The 25,022-nt window shown below is 33.5% G+C and overlaps 1 protein-coding gene across 5 annotated transcripts in view; it reads right to left on the bottom strand.

The window, feature by feature from the left end:
- The window catches only part of VPS13C (vacuolar protein sorting 13 homolog C), a 171,405-nt gene that overhangs the window by 22,449 nt on the left and 123,934 nt on the right, over positions 1–25,022 (bottom strand). For 4 of the 5 annotated variants that reach the window (XM_070500542.1, XM_070500550.1, XM_014850978.3 and 1 more), the window contains 14 exons: positions 23,756–24,145; positions 22,093–22,197; positions 21,213–21,377; positions 19,527–19,655; positions 19,124–19,257; positions 17,618–17,744; positions 14,015–14,250; positions 6,802–6,943; positions 5,397–5,537; positions 4,522–4,603; positions 4,330–4,399; positions 3,600–3,711; positions 3,371–3,484; positions 1,279–1,418 (listed from right to left, as the gene is read on the bottom strand). In XM_070500542.1, the coding sequence (XP_070356643.1) occupies positions 1,279–1,418; positions 3,371–3,484; positions 3,600–3,711; positions 4,330–4,399; positions 4,522–4,603; positions 5,397–5,537; positions 6,802–6,943; positions 14,015–14,250; positions 17,618–17,744; positions 19,124–19,257; positions 19,527–19,655; positions 21,213–21,377; positions 22,093–22,197; positions 23,756–24,145 (2,087 nt within the window). Of the gene's footprint in view, positions 1–1,278; positions 1,419–2,881; positions 3,040–3,370; positions 3,485–3,599; positions 3,712–4,329; positions 4,400–4,521; positions 4,604–5,396; positions 5,538–6,801; positions 6,944–14,014; positions 14,251–17,617; positions 17,745–19,123; positions 19,258–19,526; positions 19,656–21,212; positions 21,378–22,092; positions 22,198–23,755; positions 24,146–25,022 lie in introns of those variants that run through there. The other variant, XM_070500557.1, reaches the window with a different exon arrangement.

Below are 25,022 nucleotides of genomic sequence, written 5' to 3'. Positions count from 1 at the left end.
TAATGGGTGCACAGCATTCCATCATGTGGAAGTTATCATAACAAATACTTCTTCCACTGTCACACATTTGCAAATTTTTGCATAATAATTAACGTTGCTATATGTATCTTGAATATAACTCACTGGATGCATTTCAAGATTACTTTTTGGACTGAAATTCCAAAGAAAGAATTACTGAGTGAAAGACTACAAAAACATTTAACACTTTTGATATATATCCCTTTCCACTCAAACAAATAGTAAAAAAAAAAAAAAAGAAAAGAAAAAACTGCCCATTTTTTGGGCCCATCCCTCTCTAGTATTAGGATTGCCCATATTTTGAAATTTTTGATAATTTGTTTTAATTTTCACATATTCTTTGATAAATAATAAAGTTGACCATTTTAAATATCTATCAGCCACCATATCTTCCCTTTTGCAAATTAACTCATTGTGTTCTGGCAATTATGGCATTAGAATCCTTAGTTTTTCTTACCAATGTTTAATATTGACTATTAATCCTCTCTCTATCATACTTGTCATTATATTTTCCCTGTTCTTTTTAAATTATTTGCATTGATTTTGTTGAAAAGTATTTAATTTTTATATAGTCAAATCTATTTTATATTTTCCATTGGGATTTACTTTTTCCATTGCTCTTAAACTTAGAAAGACTTCCTTCATTCAGAAATTTGATAGCAATTAACTTCTATTTTTTCTTAGTCTTTTCTATTTGAATTTTATATTTAATCCTTTGATTCCTATGAAATTTGATATTGTACAAGTGAGGTAGAAATGATATAAATGGACTTTTTCCCTCCAAAGTAACTACTTGTTCCAATACAATTGTTGAATATTCAATTCAATAAACATTCAATGAATTTATATGTATCTGGCACAGATAAATATCCTCATATTAAATGTAGCAAGGAGTTATTCTCTAGACTTTGCCATATGATTATACTGAAATCTTATCCTACTGCTAACATATTTCTAAATATAATTCTGTTTTAAAATGTGTTCAATTTCTAACATACTACTAAAACAATTTATTTTTATTCTATATTCATGTATTATATAGATATGAACAACTGAAGAAAATATAAGACTCTATCTTACCTTTATGAGTAAAATAAGCATACCTAAAGAGCATAATTAGAAAGGGACCAAACTCTTCAAGTATAAGGAGTTAGATTATCATTTCTCTAAGCTAATGTTCTGGTGCAAATGGAGAGAATTAACATCCAAAAACATAACCTTGGTAAAAAGCCTCCCAATGTTCTTCAACATAAATCTTACTTGAATATAAGGTCATCCACGTCAGTCAGGGTAGCACCTATGCTTTTCAATAGCAGATTGACAGAATGAATTGCAATCATTTCCTGTTTTTCTTTGTCTGACTCTTCACCTCCGGAACTCAAAGACAGACTTAAATGCAACTAAAATAAAAATAATGTTCAATAAATGAAAGCTAAAAACAAAAACAAAAAAATTACATACAAAGGAACTAGATCTTTTAGATACAAACAAATGTTCTATCTTTCAATTACGAGTCCTAAAGAAAGCTATTATTTTTTGCTCTACACATAACATAGAATAGCTCATTCAAATCTGATTCTATTTACTTTTTGATAAAACAAAAATTAGTCTATCCCCAAAACAGAGCCATAATGTTATTCAAAGTATACAAATACCATTGTGTTTATATAAAGGGGCCCAAAACACTTTACAAAAATAGCATAAACGTTTTAAGAAGAAAAACATGTCGACTGGCACACCAGTAGTCTACAAGTCAAAATAATGAATAGTCAATTATGTTCATTCAATTAAGGTAAATAACTTACGGCAACAATTAACAATAACAATTATATTATAATTATACAATAACAACAATAACATAACAATCATGGAACAATTAGCAAGTTATTAAATTAATTTCTTTAAAAGTAATCAAGTTTTTGGCTTCCACAGACACCTTCAACTCAGTACTTACACATGAGATTTTCACATTCCCATTTAGCTTCTTCTACTTTGTGTTGTATCATCATTAGTGCAATAGTGCCAGAAGACACAAGCAAAAGGTAATGTGACATATAAATAAAGCAGATGACTCTTCTTTCTCATTCTGCTATTCCCTAGGTATTTTACCTAACCAATTAAGAGCTCAAAAGAGCAGACTTGAGTTAAGGTCAGGAAAGCCTGGTTGCTGGGTTTTTTCTTTGATGTGGACTTCTGCCCATCTGTAGAGTCAGAGGGTGTTGGGATTGAGGAAAGGCAAGCTTAGGTGGACAGAGACGCAGCCTTTCTCTAGAGTACAGTTACCACGGAAAAAGAAAATAACTACAGTTCATGATCTTAATTATTCAACTCCATAGCACAATTCTCAATGAGCCTAAAAACATGAACAAGTAAATTATCAGTCTTTAGTAACCCCCTACATTATAAACTCCATGAAGTCATTTTATATCTCCCACAGCAACTTTGATAGTAGGCATTCAATAAATATTTGTTGAAGGTATTATTCAATCTCATAAATAACTGATTTTAACTTAATAATGAAAAAGAAATTGTGTAAAACCTACCATATAAAACAATACCAATTTCAAACCTAACACTATGAATATGTCTGATCCCACCAAACTAATACCTCAATTTAAAATAATAATTCCATTCTATAAATGCATTCATTTAGCTGAATGGATTGGCGAATGCAATTGAAAATAATGTGCTGTAAACAGTTCTTGAGAATGTAAAGGATCATCAATATTTTAAAGAGCTACTTAATTGTAAATCTGGCCCATTACACAAGTTTAGAACACTATGGTTGATATCATTTGTGAACTTACTAAGCAGTCACCTCTCCCTATAAAACCTAAAAAGAACAACAAAAGGAGAAAAGGAAATGGGTTCATAAAGTACAAAATCAGGCAAGTGAAAGGTATCCAATTTTCCACTCCCTTAGTTACGATCAAATTTTGGAAGGGTGAAAAACACCACATCAACAGTATAATACCTACTTCAGCGTTTTCACGTTCTGGTTAGGGCACCCATTATAGCTTTCTGTTTAGACAGTGAACACAGTTACAAAGTGCAACCAAAACATTAAACACTGGTGAGCACTTCTTTGCTTAATTAAGAAATGCTTTTGTCAGCTTCTTCCTTAAATAAAGGGGTTATTAATTCAAGACTAGAGAACAAGCTCTGGTGGTTTCTCTGCGGGAATTACGGTTGTACACATGTTACAGAGAACTGTCTTCACTATTTCAATTAATCAAATTAAAATTCTCATCAAATATTTGACACAACGAATTAAAACCGATGCATGTAAACTGAATCTTTAAAAGTTCTACAACAATTATGCCAAATTTTCAAAATAATAATTACAACAAACCTTAACAGGAGAAATATGGAAATGTTCAAAGAAACTAAGACTTGACATATCAGTCATTGAGGTCTCCATTAATTCTGTGTTTAGAGCATCAACATCTTGCTGGATTAACTTTGTCTGAAAAAAATTAAGTCAAGAATTTCTATTTTAATTTTTTTCTCTACTACAGTTAGTTCAAAGAATGGTTAGTTTTTTAAATTTTATAATTTTCCCAAGAGATAAAAATTGTTACCCGTTTGCTTTCAGCTTCAGGGTCTGTTGCAGGGGTAAACAGTGCAGTAATAGCTCCTAGAAATCCCTGATCAACTTTTAAGGCCATTTCTTGAATGAGGACCATAAAATACCTAAGAAAAAAATTCTTTTAAAAGATGGAAAAGGATTTCTATCAAATCTTATTATTTTCAAGGTTAAAACTTTGATTCTGGCCACAAGCCACAGAAAGATCTTGTTCCTTCATCTCTTAAAAACTGTCATTTAACAAGAACAAAGTCTACTTAGACTGAGATTTTTTTCTCATCAGAGTGAAGGTTTCAGAAGAGGTAGTAGTGCCGTATTAACACTTTGCATTTAAAGTCCCAAATCCCACATTTATTATGTTACAGAAGAGACAAAAACAACTAGATGATGTAGCATTTATTATTCAATTTTTAAAGTCCAGAGCAACTGATTTAAAGGACACACCTCAAAAATACATACATTATTTATATTTCACTGACTATTTTATATTCTAATTGAAGTTACAAAGGGGAGACGGCAGTTGAAGAAATCTTATACTTTAAAATATACAGAGGCTTTTATTAAAATAAGTTCCAACATAGAAAATTACTTGACCAAAAGTGGATTACTATTTTCAAATGGAAAATAATCTTCATATAGAAGTCACATTCAAAATAGTAAAATTTATTTTCGAAGTAGATTCTTATTTTAAATTCCTTTAGATAAATAAGGGAATCTTTACTTACTTGAACTGTAAGACTTTACTGTACTCATTAAATCTTGTAATGACACTCACATCAATGAAAGGTTTGGGCTCTAAGAGGAAGAAAGAAAGCAAGAAAAACAGCAATCAAGCTTTATACATACTATGTCAAAATAATATCACAACTTTTATAAATAGGACATTTCTCAACTTAATTTTTGGTGTTTTTTTTTACCTGAATCCAAAGCAATAGATTTTGGAGGGGCCACAGGATGAAATAAAACAGGGAACATTGTACCTGGTAACTGATTATCAACCTGGAAAAAAAAAAAAAGAAAATGAACTTAGCAACATTTAAAATAAATTTAAACTTTTAGTTTCAGAGACAACACTACAGAAGATTCCACTAATTTCATCATAATTATCTGGATGTAGACATGATGCTATTAGAAGTTTCACTTTAAATCGAAAATTCTCATGTATCTCAGCAAGGGCAAGCTTTTATATAAAGGAATATATAAATATCTTCATAATTGCATTAACATTGTACAGCATGTACACCATTAGTGAAAATAACTGTACCTGTGGATCATGTGAGACTTCAACTCCCTATAAGTTAAATAAAATGTAAGTGGAGACTGGATATGAAATTAGAGTATAGGTAGAAAGAAGAAAATATAATACAAATGTCCTAAATAGTATTTAACAGTTAAAAGGAAGAGAGGGAGGGAGGCAGAAAAGGAGCAAGCAAGTAAGCAGTCAAAAACATCACCCAATAAAGCCCTGCTCATTCCCATAAAGGATGACAAAAGAAAATCTTATTTTGGGATTCCATGACAAATTCAAGGAATATTTAAAAACAACAATTTCAGCGCAAAAAACCACTCTTGCAGGCTAACTGGTCAAATTAAATAGTTTCAACAGTCAGAAGGTCTTTAGACTTGGATGGTAAGTGTGTTGAATCCACAGGATAGGTGGGAAAAGGGAAATACACAAACAAACAGAAAGATACCAATTACCATGTATGCTAGAACCTTGTAAGAACAACTTCATCCCCAAGATTCTGAAAGTGATTAGACAGATTTACCGAATTGAGGATGACAATGTTACCTGAAGCCAATACAATCTGGCCCTTAAACTTCTCTGGTGAGGAGACTGCTTAAACTCAATCTGAATTCCTGATAAAAAATCTCGCTTTATAGGGCACTGAAAAGGGAGGCGCATTTCCATTGGAACTTTATCAAAATTGACCTGGAAAAAAAGCACGTGTGTTTGTGATGAACTAGTATTAGCAGTGTAGCTCATTTTAAATATCCATTTACTCATAAATTAAAAGGGAAAAATATCTTAATCACCATGTCTTACAGAAGATCTTCCTTAAGATGATCTACAGTTGAGATCTTTGAAGCACAATCATTACTTTTGTACCAAATTTATGACAAAAACAAGAAAACATTTGGAGAACTTTTCAATTATATAAACTGTACTTAAAGAAACCAAACTTTGTATTTTTTAAAAACCTCAACAGTAATGGATGATTCTAGGTAATTCTTAAATTTTGTTTTAATAAAGTTAATAAATAGTTAACAGCTTATTTATGTCTGACACTAATTGTATAGTTTGCTGCTTTTTTTCCATTTGAGCATGGCCAACATTTATAGGGGTAGGATTGAGGGTGGGGAGCATATCTGGAGAGCAACGTAAACTCAGCCATCAGATATCAAAGACAAAAAGTAAACAATACGATATGCCTGAACCAGAGCAAGCTGGAAACTGCAGTCAGGCTTCTAGGGTCTTCTTGGAGCAAAAGTGACTTTCAGTTCCAACACTGTAAGGACCTGGGTAGAGTACACCTTTGTTTGCTGACATCTACTCATGTCCAACAATCATTCACATTTAATGAATTTAACTGAGTAGGTTTTCTAAATAGGTTTCTCATCATTGAAATATGTAATTTTGCACAGCCTTTAGTTAGCAATATATATTGGTATCATTCAAAACGGGAGAAAAAGTTTCAATGAGCAATCTTAATTTCTCTATAATCTTACTGAAAACAAAACAACTTCCATGAAACTATCTGTCTATAAAAATACAGAAGAGAAACATATTTAAATCGTGTTTCATTATATAAGATTTAATAACAACATATTTTAATTAAAAATGTAGTAATAAATATTATCAGTCATGCCAATCCTACTAAGAGTTTATTTACTAATAAATAAGTTAGTTCCTGCACACACTTTTTTTTTTCTTCATCTTCTCCCCAAAGCCCCCCAGTACATAGTTATCTATTCTAGTCATGAGTGTCTCTGGTTGTGCCATGTGGGAGGCTGCCTCAGCATGGCCTAATGAGCGGTGCCATGTCTGCACCAGGATCCGAACAGGTGAACAGGGGCCACAGGGCCGGCCCCCTTACACACACATTTTTATCTGGACAGTAAATTTTACTTATTTACTGCTACCACCACCACCAAAATACATATATAAAAACCAAAACAAAAAAATTTTGGTATACCTCAAAATTATTGTCTAGTTTAATCCAGCCATGGCCTCTTGATTCTTGATATTTCTTATAGGACTGTTCCAACAAGATTATCTGCTTTTGACTAAAAGGCTTCCATTTCCGTTTTGGCTTCATTTCCCAAATAACACCAGAACTAAAATAATTCACAAAGAAAATTAAATTAGGAATATGTACTTAGGTTTGTGGAACTGTAATTCAACTCCAGATTATTGCAACTATCAATCTCCTATGAAAATTATATTTATAAGGTATAAGAGATTTTTTAAACACAAAATATACCTGTGTTACAAAAGTACATAAGGGAAAGGAGCAGGGAAAATGTTTTTCTATCACACATTGACATCAATTAATTAAGGGATTGGCAAACATTTTTAGTGAGGGGCCATTTTGTAAATATTTTAGGCTTTATGGGCTGAGACAAAATCGAGGTTATTATGTAGGTACTTAAAGAATAAGAGAAAAAAAGACTTTCACGGATTTTTTTTAACTGATGAAATTCAAAATACAAAAACGACAATACAGTACAATTTTTAAAAACACAAGTTCATTAATGAGAAAAATATACTTTTTAAATTTTTTATTATGTTTTTATTGAGGTATAACTGACATTCCTTTCAGGCATACAACGTGATTTAATATTTATATATATTGTAAAATGATCACCACAATAAGTCTAGTTAAGATCTGTCACTATACATAATTACAAAAAGAAATTTTTTTACACTTCTTTTGTGGGGGTGACAACTTTTCACTTAATTAGGGCTTAAAGTTAGTGTTCTGTATTATCAAAATCTATTGCAAATGTTCATTTGTTAATGCTGATCTGTAATGAGTATCTTTAAAAATGTCCTTTCACATAGATAGGTACTGCCAAATACTGATATCGATCTATGAGAATATTATTTTAATTGAGCATATGTATTGCTTGAAATGCATTTATAAAATTCTATTTTCTATTAGAAAGTTCTAAATCTAAAATTTGATTTCCTACTCTTTTAGATTCTTCTCTTGATAGTTGCCTATTAGCAAGTCAATGCATTAAGATCAATCACTCCCAAATTGAAGTTTAGGCAGAAGCTCTTCCATTAAGCAGTCAAATGGATTTTGAAATGTGGAAATTTCCTTTGCATTTGCATTGAGGATAGAAAAACTATCGCTGGAACTGTAGCTGTGGGTCATAAAATATATGTGCTCCAAACCTATGTGGGGATGGAGCTCTTACTTCTTGTTTTGACTTTGGACAGTACAGAAGTATACAAAACAGCCTGACATTACTTGTGATTCAAACGTTAGTTGTCGAAATGACTTTACTGCAGTATATGTTTCACAATTAAGCACTATTTTTGTCTTCTACTTTTAGGTTGAATTCATTATCAATTCTACAGCAAAAGCAAATTTCCAAAGCCATTCAGTGTTCAATAATAGTGGTGGTTCTTTTCATTCAGAAGAATTTTCATCTTGGCCAGAAACTCAAAACGAGTACAATGAAGAGTATCACTGTTTAAGTCATCAAACGGGTGTATGGTAAGACAAGTCAGGACACTGTTTCCATTTCTGACAAAAATTCACAGAACTAATGATGGTTAAGTCCGCAAGAGTGAATGAAGGTCACTATTTGACACTACTGGTTTGATAACAAACGACTGATCCAAATATTTTCCACAAAGTATCTGCTGAGAACAATAAAATGAATAACTACAGGCTTTAACCATTACATTATGACGAGCTTTGTGAATTTGTCCAATTACGTCTTTTTCTGCTCCACACATATTCTTCCCGTCATCAGCTGTAATGTATCTTAGAAGATTCCAGTTGAGGTTGTACTGAATTAGTATTTCTTCAACTTGTTTGAAAATATTCTCACCGTAGTTGTTCTATGCCATTCATAGAGGTTAATTCTTTAGTAACTTCAAACTCAGCAGCGGCTTCTCAAATGTACAACAACTGAGTAGTATTGGTAACATTTGTTGACTCATCAAGAGCCAAAGAAAACCACTCAAAATCATTTGCCTTGTTTTTTAATTGACTACTGATGTTGCTCTGAATGTCCTCAATTCTTCAAGCAACTGTTCTCACCAAAAGGCTAATGGTCCCAAGTTTATTATCTCTGGATACCTTTCTTTAGCTGCTACAATCAGGCATGATTCAATTAACTCACCATTGGTAAAAGGCTCTCCTTGCTTGGCTAACAAATGATTCACTCAGAAACTAACTTTGGTTGAAGCTTCATTTTTGGTTTTTTTATTTTTGTAAAGGCATTCTTCTGTGATGAGATATTTTGTCTTAAATTTTTTAATTTTTCTGCCCATTGCTGTCCTGTGAGTTGGGCATACTGTGATGTGTGCTTAGTTTGGAAATGTCAATATACATCTTATTCGGGGCTGGCCCTGTGGCCGAGTGGTTAAGCTGGTGCGCTCCGCTGCAGGCGGCCCAGTGTTTCGCTGGTTCGGATCCTGGGCGCGGACATGGCACTGCTCATCAAACCACGCTGAGGCAGCGTCCCACATGCCACAACTAGAAGGACCCACAACGAAGAATATACAACTATGTACCGGGGGGGCTTTGGGGAGAAAAAGGAAAGAATAAAATCTTTAAAAGAAAAAAAATACATCTTATTCTTTTAGCATAGGTATAGTGTCCTTACATAATAAAATAATGCTTTGCCATTTCATTTGATAACTGTGCCCTATAAGAGAGACATTCAAAGTCCACTTTTCTCTTCTTGTTTTGACAAGTATGCATTAGTAATAAAAACTAAAAGTTGCAGTATAGCTATACGTGTGGCACTCAAAGACTCTCAAGTTACAACTACATCACTGTCATCTGTTGTTCACTAAGCAATGGTGCAAAAGCAGCCACAGACATCTAAAAGAAATAGCAAGGCTGTGTTCTAATAAAACTTTACTTATGGGCAATAAACTTCGAATTTCATATAGTTTTCATGTTTTACAAAGTACTATTTTTCTTTTGATTTTTTTCAACCATTTAAAAATGTGAAAAATCATTCTTAGATCAAGGGCTGTAGAAAAACAGGCAATGGCCTAGATTTGACTCATGGACTATACTCTGCTGATCCCTGATTAGAGAATACCGTTTCATAAGGATAGAATGTAACTCCGTAATATTTTAATTTACACAGCTTTTTTATATTAGTCAATGACCATGTTACCAATGTCCTCACTACATAATTGTTTATGTGACATCAGTCAATGAAGGTAATGAATAACATGTCTACTATAAATTATATAAATCCAACACCAATTCATGATAAAAACTCTTCAGCAAACTAGGAAGAGAGGGGAACTTCCTCAACCTGATAAAGAACATCTACAAAAAACCTATAGTTAATATCATACTTAATGGTGAGAAGCTAGATGCTTTCTTGCTAAGATCAGGAACAAAGCAAGGACGTCCACTCTTACCACTCCTATTCAACATTGTACAGGAAATATTAGATAATGCAATAAGAAAATAAAATAAAAGGTACACAGACTGGAAAAAAGAAATAAAGTTGTGTTCTCAGATAATATGAATGTCTATGTAGAAAATCCCAAAGAATCAACCAAAAAAATCCTGCAACTGGTAAGTTTCACGACACAAGGTTAATATAGAAAAGTCAATTGCTTTCTTATATACCAACCATGAACAACTGGAATTTAACATTAAAAACACAATGGGGCCGGCCCAGTGGTATAGTGATTAAGCTCACATACTCCACTTCAGCAGCCTGGGGTTCACAGGTTCAGATCCTGAGTGCAGACCTAGCACTGCTCATCAAGCCACACTGTGGCAGCACCCCACATAATAGAGGAAGAATGGCACAGATGTTAGCTCAGTGACAATCTTCCTTAAGCAAAAAGAGGAAGACTAGCAACAGATGTTAGCTCTGGGCCGAGCTTCCTCACAAAAAAACACCCAATAATATTTACATTAGCACCAAAGAAATGAAATACTTAGGTATAAACAAAACCTAACAAATTTGTACAAGATCTATATGAGGAAAACTACAAAAGTTAGATGAAAGAGATCAAAGATCTAAATAAAAAGAAATATGCATGCACATAGATATGAAGATTAAATACTGTCAAGATAGCAGTTCTTCCCAAGTTGATCTATATATCTGACGCAATCTCAAGTAAAATCTCAGCTAACTATTTTGTGGATATTGACAAACTGATTCTAAAGTTTATATGGAAAGGAAAAAGACTCAAAATAGCCAACACGACATTGAAGGAGAAAGAAGTTGGAGGACTGGCACTACTTTAAGATTACTATAAAACTACAGAAATCAAGATAATGTGGTATTGGTGAAAGAACAACAAACAGATCAAGAGAACAGAATTGAGAGTTCGGAAATAGACCCAAACAAATACAGTCAACTGACCTTTGAAAGGAGCAAAGGCAGTCAATGGAGAAAGGACAGTCTTTTCAACAAATGGTAATGGAACAGCTAGACAGTCACAAACAAACAAAAAAAAAAAGAATCTAGACACAGAGCTTACACATTTCACAAAAATTAACTCAAAAGGGATTATAGACCTAAATATCAAACACAAAACTATAAAATCCTCAAAGATAACATAGGAGAAAATCTAAGTGACTTTGAGTTTGGTGATGACTTTTAAGATACAACCTCAAAAGCACAATACATGAAAGAAAAAATTGATACTGGACTTCATTAAAATTAAAAACTTCTCTGAGAAAGACACTGCTAAAAGAATGAAAAGACGAGTCACAGACTGGAAGAAAATATTTGCAAAGCACATATTTGACAAAAGACTGGTATTCAAAAATATACAAATAACTCTTAAAATTCAACAATAAGAAAATGAAAAATTAAAAATGGGAAAAGATCTGAACCTCACCAAAGAAAATATTCAGATGGCAAATAAACGTAAGAAAAGATGCTCAACATCATAAGTAATTAGGGAATTGCAAACTAAAACAACGATATAACTACTACATGCCTATTAGAGTAGGCAAAATCTTGAACACTGACAACACCAAATGCTGGCAAGGATGTGGAACAGCAGGAACTCTCATTCCTTCCTGTTGGGAATACAAAACGGTGCAGCCACTTTGAAAGATAACTTGGCAGTTTCTTACAAAACTAAACAAACTCTTACCATATGATCCAATAATCACGTTCCTTGATGTTTACCCAAATGAACTGAAAACTTATGTCTATACAAAACTTGTACATGGATGTTTATAGCAGCTTTATTCATAACTGCCCAAACTTGGAAGCAACCAAGATGTCCTTCAATAGGTGAACAGATAAATAAACTGTGTTACATCCAGAACATAGAATATTATTCAGTGAAAAAAAGAAGTAAGTTATCAAGCCACAAAAAGACATGAGGGACCTTAAAAGGACATTGCTAAGTGAAAGAAATCTATTTGCAAAGGCTATACGCTGCGTAATTCCAATGATATGACATGCTGGAAAAGGCAAAACTTTGGAGACAGTAAAAAGATCAATGGTGTTCAAGGGAAGGGAGGGAGGGATGAATAGGCAGAACATAGGTGATTTTTAGGGTAGTAAACTATTCTGTATGACATTGTAATGGTGGATATATGTTACCATACATTTGCCAAAAGCCATAGAATTTACAAAGAGTGAACTCTAATGTAAAGAACATAAACAATGGAGTTTAGAAAATAATAACATATCAATATTTGCTCATCAGTAGTAACAAACGTGCCACACTATTGAAAGATGTTAATAACAGGGGAAACATGGGAGGGGTATATGGAAACTGTACTTTACACTCAATTTTTCTGTAGACCTAAAACTGCTCAAAAAAATTAAAGCCTATTTTAAAAAACTATTTAACTGACTTATTTTCCCTGGGACACGTCCTTACTGAATGAGTACTGATTGTGTAGTGTGTCAGAAAAAAGGTAATCATGTTCTTTTAGATGAATTTTTTAACGTCCTAATAAATAAACGCCAATCTGATAAAATATATCATATACAATATTAAAGTAAAAATAAGTTATATCAAAGAACAAGAGAGTGGAGAAACCTGGATTTATATGACTTAAAAATGATCTTCATATTTAGTTTCAAAAATACTATACGATACTGAAATGTATAACCAAAAGAATATATTATTCATATATACATAAATGTATTAACATTATATTAATGGAATGTATAATACCATTTATAGAACCTGTAATCTGTTAGGTGTTATGCAAAGGGCATTACATACCTGATCTTTTTCTTTACTTAACTTTTTATTTTACTAAACACATGCTTATGGATAGATCTATGCTAGTTGTACATGGTAACAACCATTCCACCCATCAGCCTTCAAAAAAGAATGAGTCTTTTACCCGTTAGTGTGATTAAAAAAAACAAAATAGGGGCCAGCCTGTGGCCGAGTGGTTAAAGCTCTGCATGCTCCACTTTGGCCTCCAGGGCTTGTGGGTTCGGATCCCAGGCTTGGACCTACTCCACTCATCAGCCATGCTGTGGAGGCATCCCACATACAAAAAACAGAGGAAGACTGGAACAGATGTTAGCTCAGGGCTAAACTTCCTCAAGCAAAAAAAGAGGAAGATTGGCAATGGATGTTAGCTCAGGGAGAATCTTCTTCACCAAAAAAACCCAAAAAACAAAAATAAATAAATTCAAATATTTTTCTTACACAGATATAAGCAGAACCAGAGAAAATAACTGGTCCCATCACTATTAAAAAGTTCTAAATAAACACCCACTACAGATTATGTAGCCATGTCAAATATTGCCTCCTCGATGAAAATTTTTTTCCCATTTATCTGACTCATTGTCAGCTTCCCAAGCCATGCCAGCTCCTCCAGTCTCTGCTGCACAGAACAGATAGCTGCTTCTACCTTTGTCTTTCCACTCACATGTAAATACTTTGTATCATTTCTCAGTGTTTTTATTACTCATTTTAAAAAATACATACAACAAACAAAGAAAGAACCAAACCTCTTTCTTCCCCACTGACTGAAAATGAGAATTGTAAGAGCAAAGACATTATATTATCTTAGTCATCTTTCTATTTTAGGGGCTTTTCAACTAGCAATGAAAACAACTATTCAGTAAGTTGTGCTGAAAGAATGTACAGTATATCAAAATCAGAACAGCTATCTGTTTACTCTCATCAAATCTGATATTATGAACTCAACGTCTTTTAAAGATTTCTGATGCCTTATCTTCCTTCTTCCATACCTGGTTATGCCAATATATGAAACTTCCTGCTTGTTTTCATTGTTAACCAGTGAAAGTCCCAGACTGTGAAGAGAAAAGGTTATCTCATGATTGGCCTGCTCCATTTCTTCTGCTTGCAGTGCTTTGGAAACCAGGGCCACATCATCAGTGAAAAGCAAAACTCTCTGGCGCCCATCCAGGAATGATACCCAGTGTATCTGGATGTTTGCGTCATATGCAAACTGTCCACATTCATCCTGGGGAAAAGAGAGACTTTATATTAAACTCACAATCAGTAAGTTTTTATTACATAAAATTGAACTACACCGAGAACATTTAAAAAGCATGACTATAAATTAGAAAACTCTAGCCATCAAAATGATATAAATTAAAGTTATAATCTATTTTAAAACATACTCACCAATTTTTTCAAGCAAGAACAAAGATTAATAGTGCTTATTTTTTTTTTTTTTTTACCTTAGTTTGAGTTACCTAGTTAGTGCTCAAAGGGCACCCAGCAAGAACAAGAGTATCCTTTAACCACACCAATGCCATAAAATGCCTACTTGTCCAAAATGGAGAACAGAATGCTTTAGAAGTTTATTAGAACAGTAACGTCAAGCAAAACTAACATAGTTTATTTTTATGTTCTAATAACTTATAACATTGCAAATATTTACATAAATCACATCGTTAAATAGTGAAAGTATGGTGATCAGTTTGTACTAAGTTTCACTAAGAATAGCCTTTGCAGCTGAAGGTCTCAAATAGCACTTAAAAATATGAGGCTTGATTTGGTGTTTTCAGAGATGAAAATGATGATTCCTCGTTGTTCTGGGCTTAAGATAAATATAACAACAGTTCATTCCAACAGGCAGTACAAGTACCTACTATGTGCTTTTCATCTTACGCTTTCTTGAAAAAAACCCAAAAAACAAATAAAGGATTTACCATGAGCATAGGAATAGTTGAGTTTTGTTGTTGTTTAAAATTTACCTATTGCTTTTCTTTAATCTGTTGCTTTTAACATGTGTCAAAGTAGCCTATCGTTCTTTTTTTTACTCTATTAAGTGATCAAATTTAGTAAATAGTTCAGATACCTATTAACAAGGTGAATTCTCTCTTTGTAAAGCACAAAATTTGATATGTATCTTGGTTCTATCTTAGTTATTATTCAAATACTCTCTAATCCTATTTATTTTTTATCTATTCGATCTGTTAAAAATTAAATGAGGTGTGTTAAAATATCCTGAGGTAACTGTGTTTCAACTGACCTCGAGCCTTTTAAACTACATATTTTGACACAGTGTTACTCGTTGCATGAAAGTTTATGGCTATCATGCCTTCTTTGTCATATTACCATACTCTATTTAATGGTTTTTGCTTTGAATTACAGTTGTTCAGAAATTAAAATCAACAACTTTGCTTTCTTTTTACTTCTGTTTGCCTGTTAAATCTTTACCATCTCTTCATGCTTGTAACTTTCTGTGTTAGTTTGGTTAAGACAGATCTCTTGTAAGTAGCATATAGTTAGATGGTATTTTTTAAGTTAATCTGAGTGTTTTTTGTCCTTTAATTGGAGAATTTAAACCATTTTCATTTACTGACATAACTGGTGGGAAGCATGGTCCATGGACGGTAAAGTCAGACAGACCCGTTTTTGAATTCTAACGAGCAGTTCTAAGTTCAATCATAAGAACTAGTGATAATATATGAAAAGCATTAACACATGACATACACTCAATGAAAGGTACTTGTCACTTATTTATATACTTCATTAGGTTTCCTTCTTTTACTGTAAGGTCAAGATTTTCTTTATTTTCATTTTCTCAATTCTTTTAAAATTCTTTTATCACTGATTTTAGTTCTACTAATTAACAGCTTTTTAAAAAAATCATAATCTTTAATCTATATTTCTCTAATTAAAACTTAAGATTAAATGGTGTAAGTATCATATACAAAGAATATATCGTTCCCCCACTCCCCTGTCACTTTGTTCTCTCTTTAACCACGTTTTCTCCTATTTCATAGTTGTCACATCTTTATAACTTAGGTGAGGATGCCAGGCATACATTTTGAAAATTTTCTTCTGGTCCACCTATAGTATAAAATTTTTCAGAGGTATAATCACCCTTCTGAATCTACAGGATAAGGCTACATTTTTCTCCTGAAGTATTTTTTTCAGAAACCCCATGTTGTTTTTTTCCTGTTTATTCAAACTTAATGAGGAAAGATCTGTTCAGACCTAGTGTTTGCTAGTAATATATGGATTTTCTTTGAACTCCCTTGTCAAGTCCACCTGGGTTGAGCAGAACTCCCTTCTCAGATCAACTTAGTCAACAAGGAAATGGGCAACTGCCTTACTTCTAGCTCAATTTTCATAACCTGGCAGATCATCCTGCTGACTGAGGTGCAATTACCTACTCACCCTACTGCCTGGTTCTCTAACACTAAATGGAAGAAAAACATTAAAACCTGCCAGTCCCTGCATACACTATTAACATGATTCTTTCTGAATCTGCCTCAATATACAGACCTTAATTGCCTCCTCCAGGATGTCATTCCCACTCTCTCTCTCTCGTGTCTGTGTACTACTTTCTGGGAGCTGTGGTTGCTGAGTAGGATTAAATGTGAGGAGAGGGGAAATAATACCAGCGTAGTGCAGGGACCCCCGGTAGAGCTCCTGTTGCTCTGTGCCAGGGAGCTAATAGCGACAGGGAATGTAAGCCTCTTACAAACTCTGAGGGTTTCTCTATTGCAAAAAGTAAAGCACAAGTAAGCCAACAGAGCTCCATCGAATTATTATGGTGAAAATCACTCCAAGAATCTCATAACAGAGAACTATCAATCTGGTGTTTCAGAAGTGGTTAAGTCTTTATCTCTTTCATGGGTATTTCAGAGGGAATATAGGAAATAATAATTAAGTCACCGTTGGCCAATTACCATTTTAAGGCAAAAGTCAAGAAAGCTTTTTTAACAACTGGCATTATCAGACAATTGAATATCATACTGTATGAACTTCTCATGACAGAATATATTTCTATAGAAATTAGATGATCTATCACAATGCAGGAGCAATTCCTATATTAGAGGGAGGCTAGTAGATGAATTCTTAAGCCCTTCCCAAAGTCTAAGAAATAATATATCTGATTAATTTAGCTACCTAAATATTGTTTAAATAAATATTTCATTAAATTTCTTAAACTGGATAATTTGCATACTGTCAGACTCCTTTAATTAACAAAACACATGGCCTTGATGGGGAAAATGTCTAAAAACCTCACAGCCAATAATGGTATACATACGTCCAAAATAAAGTTGTTTTTCACTTAGCCTTAAAATTCCTTCCTTTTAAAAAAAGGTAAATAAAAAAGTACTTTACTGGTCTTTATGGTCAATATGAAGCAGGTCTATATTTCACATTGTAAATATATTATTCTGAGTGATCTACGATAAAATATTGGTATGAACTACCTGCAATCTAAAGGCCAAAAGTAACTTATTTTGAAAATACTTCCAATTCATTGTTAGTTCAGTGAGGACAAAGATGTCTGTGTGAAGCGAGCCTGTCTACTTCCTTTGCCATCAGGCCATCATACAACACTCATTCACATCAAATAATACCTTTAACAGATCGTGTTCCCCAACATTTGCTGCATATTTCCATGTCAATTTTCTGGTACCAGTAGGATCTGCCCAGGCAAAAAGTCGAGCTTGTCTTGGCTGCAATTCTACTTCTTCCTGTGACCCACTGAAACACAACCGACAGAGGGAAGATGAAAATATCTTGGCCTTGAGAAACCCAGACCTGTGGTTTACTGAGGAGGAGACGGGTATAAAAATATTGTAAAATTGCATTTGTTAATAAAACACAACTCTACCTAAAAATAAATACCCTAAAATGTCCAATAAGCTAATGGTTTTGAAGCTTGAGGGAACAGAATATTGTCCTTTCTGAAGTTGCAGTGTACTCTGAATTGATCCAGGCAAGATCAGACCAGTGAAATTAATTAAGGGTCCACTTAATTACCACTTAAGGCTGGTAAGAGTGCACTGTAGAAACGGTTGTGAACAGTAAATTCTTTAGTAGCAGAAGAACTTCACTCAGTGCTTAAATTTAAGCTTTTTAATCAAATGCAATACATAAGAAATATGAGTCTCAGAAAAAAACACCAAAAATTGGATCCATATCATTGCTACTCAAAGTGCGGTCTGTGGACCAGCAACATCAGCATTACTTAGGGGCTTGCTGGAAATGCAAAATCCTGAGCCCCACCTAAAATCTACTCAATCAGAATCTGCATTTTAACAAGATTTCCAGGAGATCTTAAAATAGATCATTAAAGTTTAAGAAGTATTGGTCCATATAATACAAAACACTTTCCAGAGAACTTAAAAAAAAAAGTAACCCAATTAGGTTTCAATCCCAATCTGTGCTTTTAAAGTTATTTATATATATAGAATTATTTATTTAAAATAACATCTTACATATTTATAATAATTCTTTGAAATATACAATATTACATATTTTAAGGGTCTAAAATTATCTGTTATATCATTAAATAATGGCATCATCCAAGCCAAATGACAGCACAGGCCAACACAACGAAATTCCTATCATCCTGTCCTATATATTCAATACCACCATCTACTCCGTGTCCTCTCATTTAATCTTCTACTATCCCTACCAAAAAAAAAAACTAGATATAGATTTATAGGAAGAGGTTCACCAAGCATTATCAGATTACAAAAGAAAGACAATGCTTAAACAGGTTCACAATTCCATATATGCAATACTGAAATTTAAAAGCTCCAAAAGTCCAAACATTTTTCTGTAAGTCTGGTGTCAAAGGTCATTTGGCAGCAAAACCTGATCTGAACTGATGTGAGACTACTAATAATTTTTATTTATCCCACCTACTATGAATATTCATGTTTTGCTACAAAAATATTAACGTGTTTGACTAGAGTATTGTCTCAAAACCTGAGGGTATTAGCAATAACAGCATGTGTTCCATATTACCTTTCTGAAATTGGAACGTGAAACACTTCTAGCCCCAAGTGTTTCCTAGAAGGGATTGTGGATCAGTAAAAGCAAATCAGACTTTCCATGAACACTTTTTTTCATACCTCTGTTTATATGTGAGGATGCCGCATGGTGTGTGGTTCATTATCAGAGCAGGTGCAGATCCCTCATGGTAATCAGAAAAGGTTATGACAGTGGAATGTTCAGCAGTGTTTACATCCACCAAGATACCCCCGTTCTATTGTAGGGAAAAAAAAGCATGTTTGAGGTACTGGTTTAACCTGACCTTACATTTGGAATTTCAATAAATTATGTAGACAGAAAAAGTTCGTTTTCTTACGTTCTTACTGAAAAGCACATGGGCTCTGATCTCTTACAAATATATACATGGCACTATATATTGATATATTAGCACCTTCAAATAAGTACCAGTAGATTTTATAGCATGTTTTAATAAAGCAAATTTTAAAAATCAAAGACATTTTATTTTAAAACATGAAAACTTACCAGATCTTCTAAGCTCAGTAAAGTGCCATTATCCTGTCGGTTATAAAAGAATGGTTTGGAAGATCCCTCACAGCCCACCACTCGCACACAAAGTTTGCCTGACAAATTTTCAGGCCAAAATGGAAGGCACTGAAAATAGAAAAGTTAACAATCAGTCTTAAAACAATACTGTAGTATAAATAAGACAGTGGCTAATTAAGTTTTCAATTCTAAAACTGATCATGAGCCATTTATTACTAGGTTTCTTAAAATATTCCCTCCACATCTCATACTAAGTTTACTGACATTATAATGACTATTTATGAAATCAAAGAAACTCAATCAGAAGAATATAGATATTAGTCTATATGTACTTATGGAACAATTACAATATGAGAAACTGAAGAACTTATTACGAAAGCCTCAAATATCTTGAATGTTTAAAGACTATAATCTTAATAACATTTGCTTTTATGCACATCCCATTTTAATTCCTTAATACACTATGAATTATTTCACATAGTATCTTATCCTAGGTAACCAGAAAGACAATTGAAGGCAGAGGAGAGAACACCACAGATGTTGCTGGAAGTCCTGACGCTATCTTCCTAAGCTGTTTAATCTTCAATCATATATCTCTTTGAGCCTCAGTTTTCTTATCTGTAAAACTGAGATTTTAGTTCTTAATAAAATATAAAATGTCCCTCTGTTATAGAATATTGAGTAAATTCCATTTCTGAACAAAAATACTAGTGTTATCAGACCCACATCAAAGACAAGAAGATAATGAGCATTTATTTGTTGTCAAGTCTACAGAGATCATTCTAAATGCCTTGGAAAGCCCATGACTCTTAGAACTTTAAATTTGTCTGTATTGTAATTGGAATCCTTCCTCTTAAGCATCTTGCTAAGTATTTTTAGAAATAATTTTAGAATCTTTTTTTTTTTTGAGACATATAGAAGAATGATTCTATCCTTAAGGTCAGCTGGTTTGGTTGAAAACTCATGCAAAGGCAACCACTAACGCTATTTGCCTTTGCACATGTCCTCTCCCCTCCTTTCCTTCATTCTCTTCATCTTCTCAAATCTTACTGAAGTTTAGTTCAAATCCCACCACTTCTACGTTTCCCTTTTAATCTAGACCACAATGATCTCAACTTCCAAGACTTTACCGACCTTAGAAAAGTATGAGATTCAATTTTCTTCTCCATAAAGTGAAGGGTTGAATTTTAATCAATTATCAAGAAAACTTCCAGCTCATCTATTCAGAAAGTCTACAACTACCTATAACGGCACACATTATCTTTTTCTCCATGTGTTAATTTATCCAAGTCTTAAGCCCTCCAAGATTATATGCTCCTTGAATACAGAGATATTATCTTGCCTACTCAGACAACACATAGTATATTATCTTTATGTACTTTTCACAGTACATATCCACATTCTATACATATATGAAGAACCAGAAAATGAGTGTTAACTGTCTAGACTGGGATAGTGGTAAATATTTATCAACAATTTTGTTCTTTTTTTAACACATGCTTACAATGCAAAAGAAAAGTCCTTCAAAGTTGGCTGTCATATTTTAACACACAAATATGGTTGCAAAGGAAGTAGGACAAAGAGATAAGTACATGCAACTCTTATTTATATGTCTATATTTATTTGTACATTTTAGGAGCCAGTTGTAGGAAAGGAAAATTTTACCTCTGAGGAAGCAATATAGTTCCACTTATTAGTTGGCATTGAACCATCAGATGCAATTTCACCAACTTCTAGTTCTAACGATGACTTGTTTGCAATGGTACAAAAGGGAGTCAGAGTAACTATTCGAGTAAGATTGAAACTGCTCATTTTGATGCTAACACCAACCTTTGGAAAGGAAACAAACTTATCATTTCCTAGTACTTTACACAGGCTCTCTGAAATATACACACACATACCCCATTCATAAACAGATTTCTTAAAATATTTTAAAATAAGATTTCTTAAATAAATTACTATAAGCCATATTTCACTAGTGATGATCTTCTAAGAAAAAAGTTTTGGTTATTTAGTTTGGCTGCACCAGAAATCAATTCAAGAATTATCAATCAGTAATTTAACTAATGATAACTTATAATAACAGGTTTAATTTATTTGTATTCTTTACTTTTTAACATTTCAAACATAGATTGTTTTATAATTAGTACAGAGGTTCAGGTTTTGCTGCTTTCCTATTCTCTGCTGTTAACAAAATAAGATAAAAATTTCAAAGTGGTAATAAAACAGGCAAACTGGCATCAGATTATTCACATTTTCACCATCAGATTTAAGAAACATTTGGCAGAGTGGTACGGAATGAGGATTCTAGTATACACTAATATTTATCAAGTTGCTTACTTGGATGGATTTACCTCACCATCTTAAACTTTGACAGATTCATGTTTCACTTTGCTACTAATGGCCATAGAAATTTGTAAAGAGATAACAGTCATTCACATAATACTTTGAATTCAAATTTCTGTACCCCTTAGGATCTAGCTAGTTTACTGAACTGAAAAAAATATGAATGAAGTCAAATGTAAAGAAGCAAGCAGAATCTTACCAGGTATTCCATATTGTTGGCAGGACACTTCACACACCCATAACTTCCCACTGTATCCAATGAAAAACTACTGGACCAGGCACTAGTTGAAATTTTTAATTGTACCTACACCAGAGAACACATACCATCATATAAGAAACCTAAAAGGCTATATTAATTTTATTTGATGGAAAGTTGCTAGACAACTAGAAGTTTATTTAGTATCATGGGACAAATAAAAATACAATCAAAGTCATATTGCAAATGGGTAACAGAACCACAGAAACTCTAGGGCCAATACAATCAAAGCAGAACTCTGATGTTTCCATTCACCCATACAATGAATACAGTGATTTTAAAGATCTATACCAATAAGATCCTCTGCTGTTTTAAAAAGATTTATATTATAAAATGATATTTTCCAGTGTTAGACTTATGATATTAAGCTAACAAATTCTTAAAGTTTTAGCATATAAATTTATGCCTTTACAATTATTCAGCAAATGTTAAATGAAAGGCATTGTGATAAGCAGAATGGAAGACAACAGAACACAGTTCCTGTCTTCAATGAGCTTCCAACTAAACACAGAGAAAGGAAATACATACTAATAATTATGATGCAAGACTCAATGTGATCAGAGCCATAGAACAGGTACAAAATGCTATGAAGGTGAGAGAGTAAAAAGTTTACTTCTGGCTATGGGATTTAGATAAAGTTTTAGAGCAGAGACCTAACTGTGCTCCTGTATTAACCTCTGCCCACCCAACTACATTATAAAAAAAGCCTTAGGATAACCAGAGGTCAGACACATAAACAGGTAATTACAATACCATGTATTAATCAACACTCTAAGACAGTGGTTCTCAAAGTGTGGTCCCTGGACCAGTACCATCAGCCTCACCAGGAAAACTGTTAGAAATGCAAATTCTCAGACTCTACCCAGACCTATTGAATCAAACTATAGGGGTACAACCAACAATCTGTTTTAAAAGCCCTCTAGGTGATTCCAATGCACACTGAAATTTGAGAACCACTGCTCTAAGAGAACATGGATGTGATATCTAGCCCTACTTTAGAGGGTTGAAAATCCTTCACACGTCCAGCCTAAGCAGAATGCCAAAGGATGAACAGCAGATAACCAGAAACAATGTGGCAGACAGGGAAAGAGTAGGGGAAGAGGATGCACCATATACAAAAGGCCTAGAGGTGAGTACTTGGGAAAGTGCATGGCAAGTAGTATCAAGACATGAGTCTGAAAAGGAAAGAAGGGACCAGAGCATCAAGGACTAGGCCCAAGCTTTAGGTTTCTCTCTCAAAGGCCTGGCTTAGAGCTTCAGACACAGGCGGGTTCAGTTAACATAAGCCAAATTCAACTGTTCCCTCTTTTGAAATGCCATTTAGTCACTGGCAAACCACATAAAATCAAGCTTTCAACCTAACAGTACTTCAAGAACAGAATTAATTCTAGGGGCACTGAAGGAAAGAGTAACTCAGCCTCAAGAAACTGTTGTTAGTTCCTAAGATCCCACTTGATTACATATGCCTTAAAAGTCTTCTTGGACCTAATTTATACCAATGGCACTCAGCAAATAGGTAAGCATGGTTTTAGGGAAGGCTAATGACTCTAGAGTTTCCAGATTATGAAATTATCTACTTTAACTAGTTATATCAACAAAAACATACCTTATTTTTACTAAAAATGTTCTTCTTCTTGAAAGAGAATAAAATAATATCCCTCAAATCAGCTGGATGTTTCACATGAATATCTTCTGAACGATACTGGAGAACCCGAGAAGTCTTGTTGATTAGCCAATAGGGACTAAAGACAGACAGCACCATCCGGCTGCCAATTCGCCTGACATGTACTGACAGGTCGAGTGTCATTACTTCTGTAGAGTCAGAAGAAAAACACACAAGAAAGAACTCGGGAAGTGTGTCACATATACGGAAATGTCCATTCCAATTTTTACCCTGATATTTCATCAGAACTAATTCCATTATTTCTCCACTGATTCTCGAATGCAGAACATCAGCAGCACTGCCTTCTGCTAGCTCATGAGTTTCTGCTGCTCCCTAAAAACAAACAAACAGAAACTAAATTTGCTTAGTGATTTTTTAAAAACATCTGCAATAGCAATATGGATATTTCATATAAATGTTAAATAACCTACCAGATTCAGATTAATTGATAAGTCTTCAATGAAGTACTATGAAGCATACTACATATTATGAATGTCCAATAATCACTAAGGACTAAAAAGAAAACACTGTATCACAGCCACAGGCAGAAATTGCCTTTTGGCCATTAGTAGGCCCATGGCTGTAAGTTTTGAGAAAAAGTCAGATCTGTGCCAAGAATCAAAGGGCTGCATTCAGGGACCCTGGCTGTTGTCTATTAACAGCTATGTCATTAAATGAGCCACATAATTACCTGGGCTTCAGCTTCATCTTCTATTCACATACTATGCCTAATGGTGCCCATATATAGAATAAGGAAGTGATATTAAACTATTCTGATACACTATCTAAGTAAGTGGAATTATTTTTAAAATAAATAATAGCAACATAATAAATCAAACTTCCTTACTGAAAGCTTCCTTACATAAATACTATTTAATTCATTTAATTAATTTTCATCTCCGCAAATCAGGGATGGCTCAGTGTCAGATAAAGAAAAGAATGAATTTAGGTTCCAAATGCTTTCCAGACTTTTGTATTTTAAAAGGTTGTGGCATGTGGAAATTTAAAAATATTGATTATACTTCATACTAGAAAATGTTTCCCATTATTTCTTTTTTGTTATGGATATGATTTCTTTTTTTTTTTTGAGGAAGATTAGCCCTGAGCTAACTACTGCCAGTCCTCCTCTTTTTTTTGCTGAGGAAGCCTGGCCCTGAGCTAACATCCGTGCCCATCTTCCCCTACTTTATATGGGGGATGCCTACCACAG

Source organism: Equus asinus, chromosome 2, assembly GCF_041296235.1.
Source record: "Equus asinus isolate D_3611 breed Donkey chromosome 2, EquAss-T2T_v2, whole genome shotgun sequence".
Taxonomy (NCBI): Eukaryota; Metazoa; Chordata; class Mammalia; order Perissodactyla; family Equidae; genus Equus; species Equus asinus.
The sequence above is the reverse complement of the archived record's forward strand: the minus strand, read 5'-3'. Positions and strand labels throughout refer to the sequence as shown.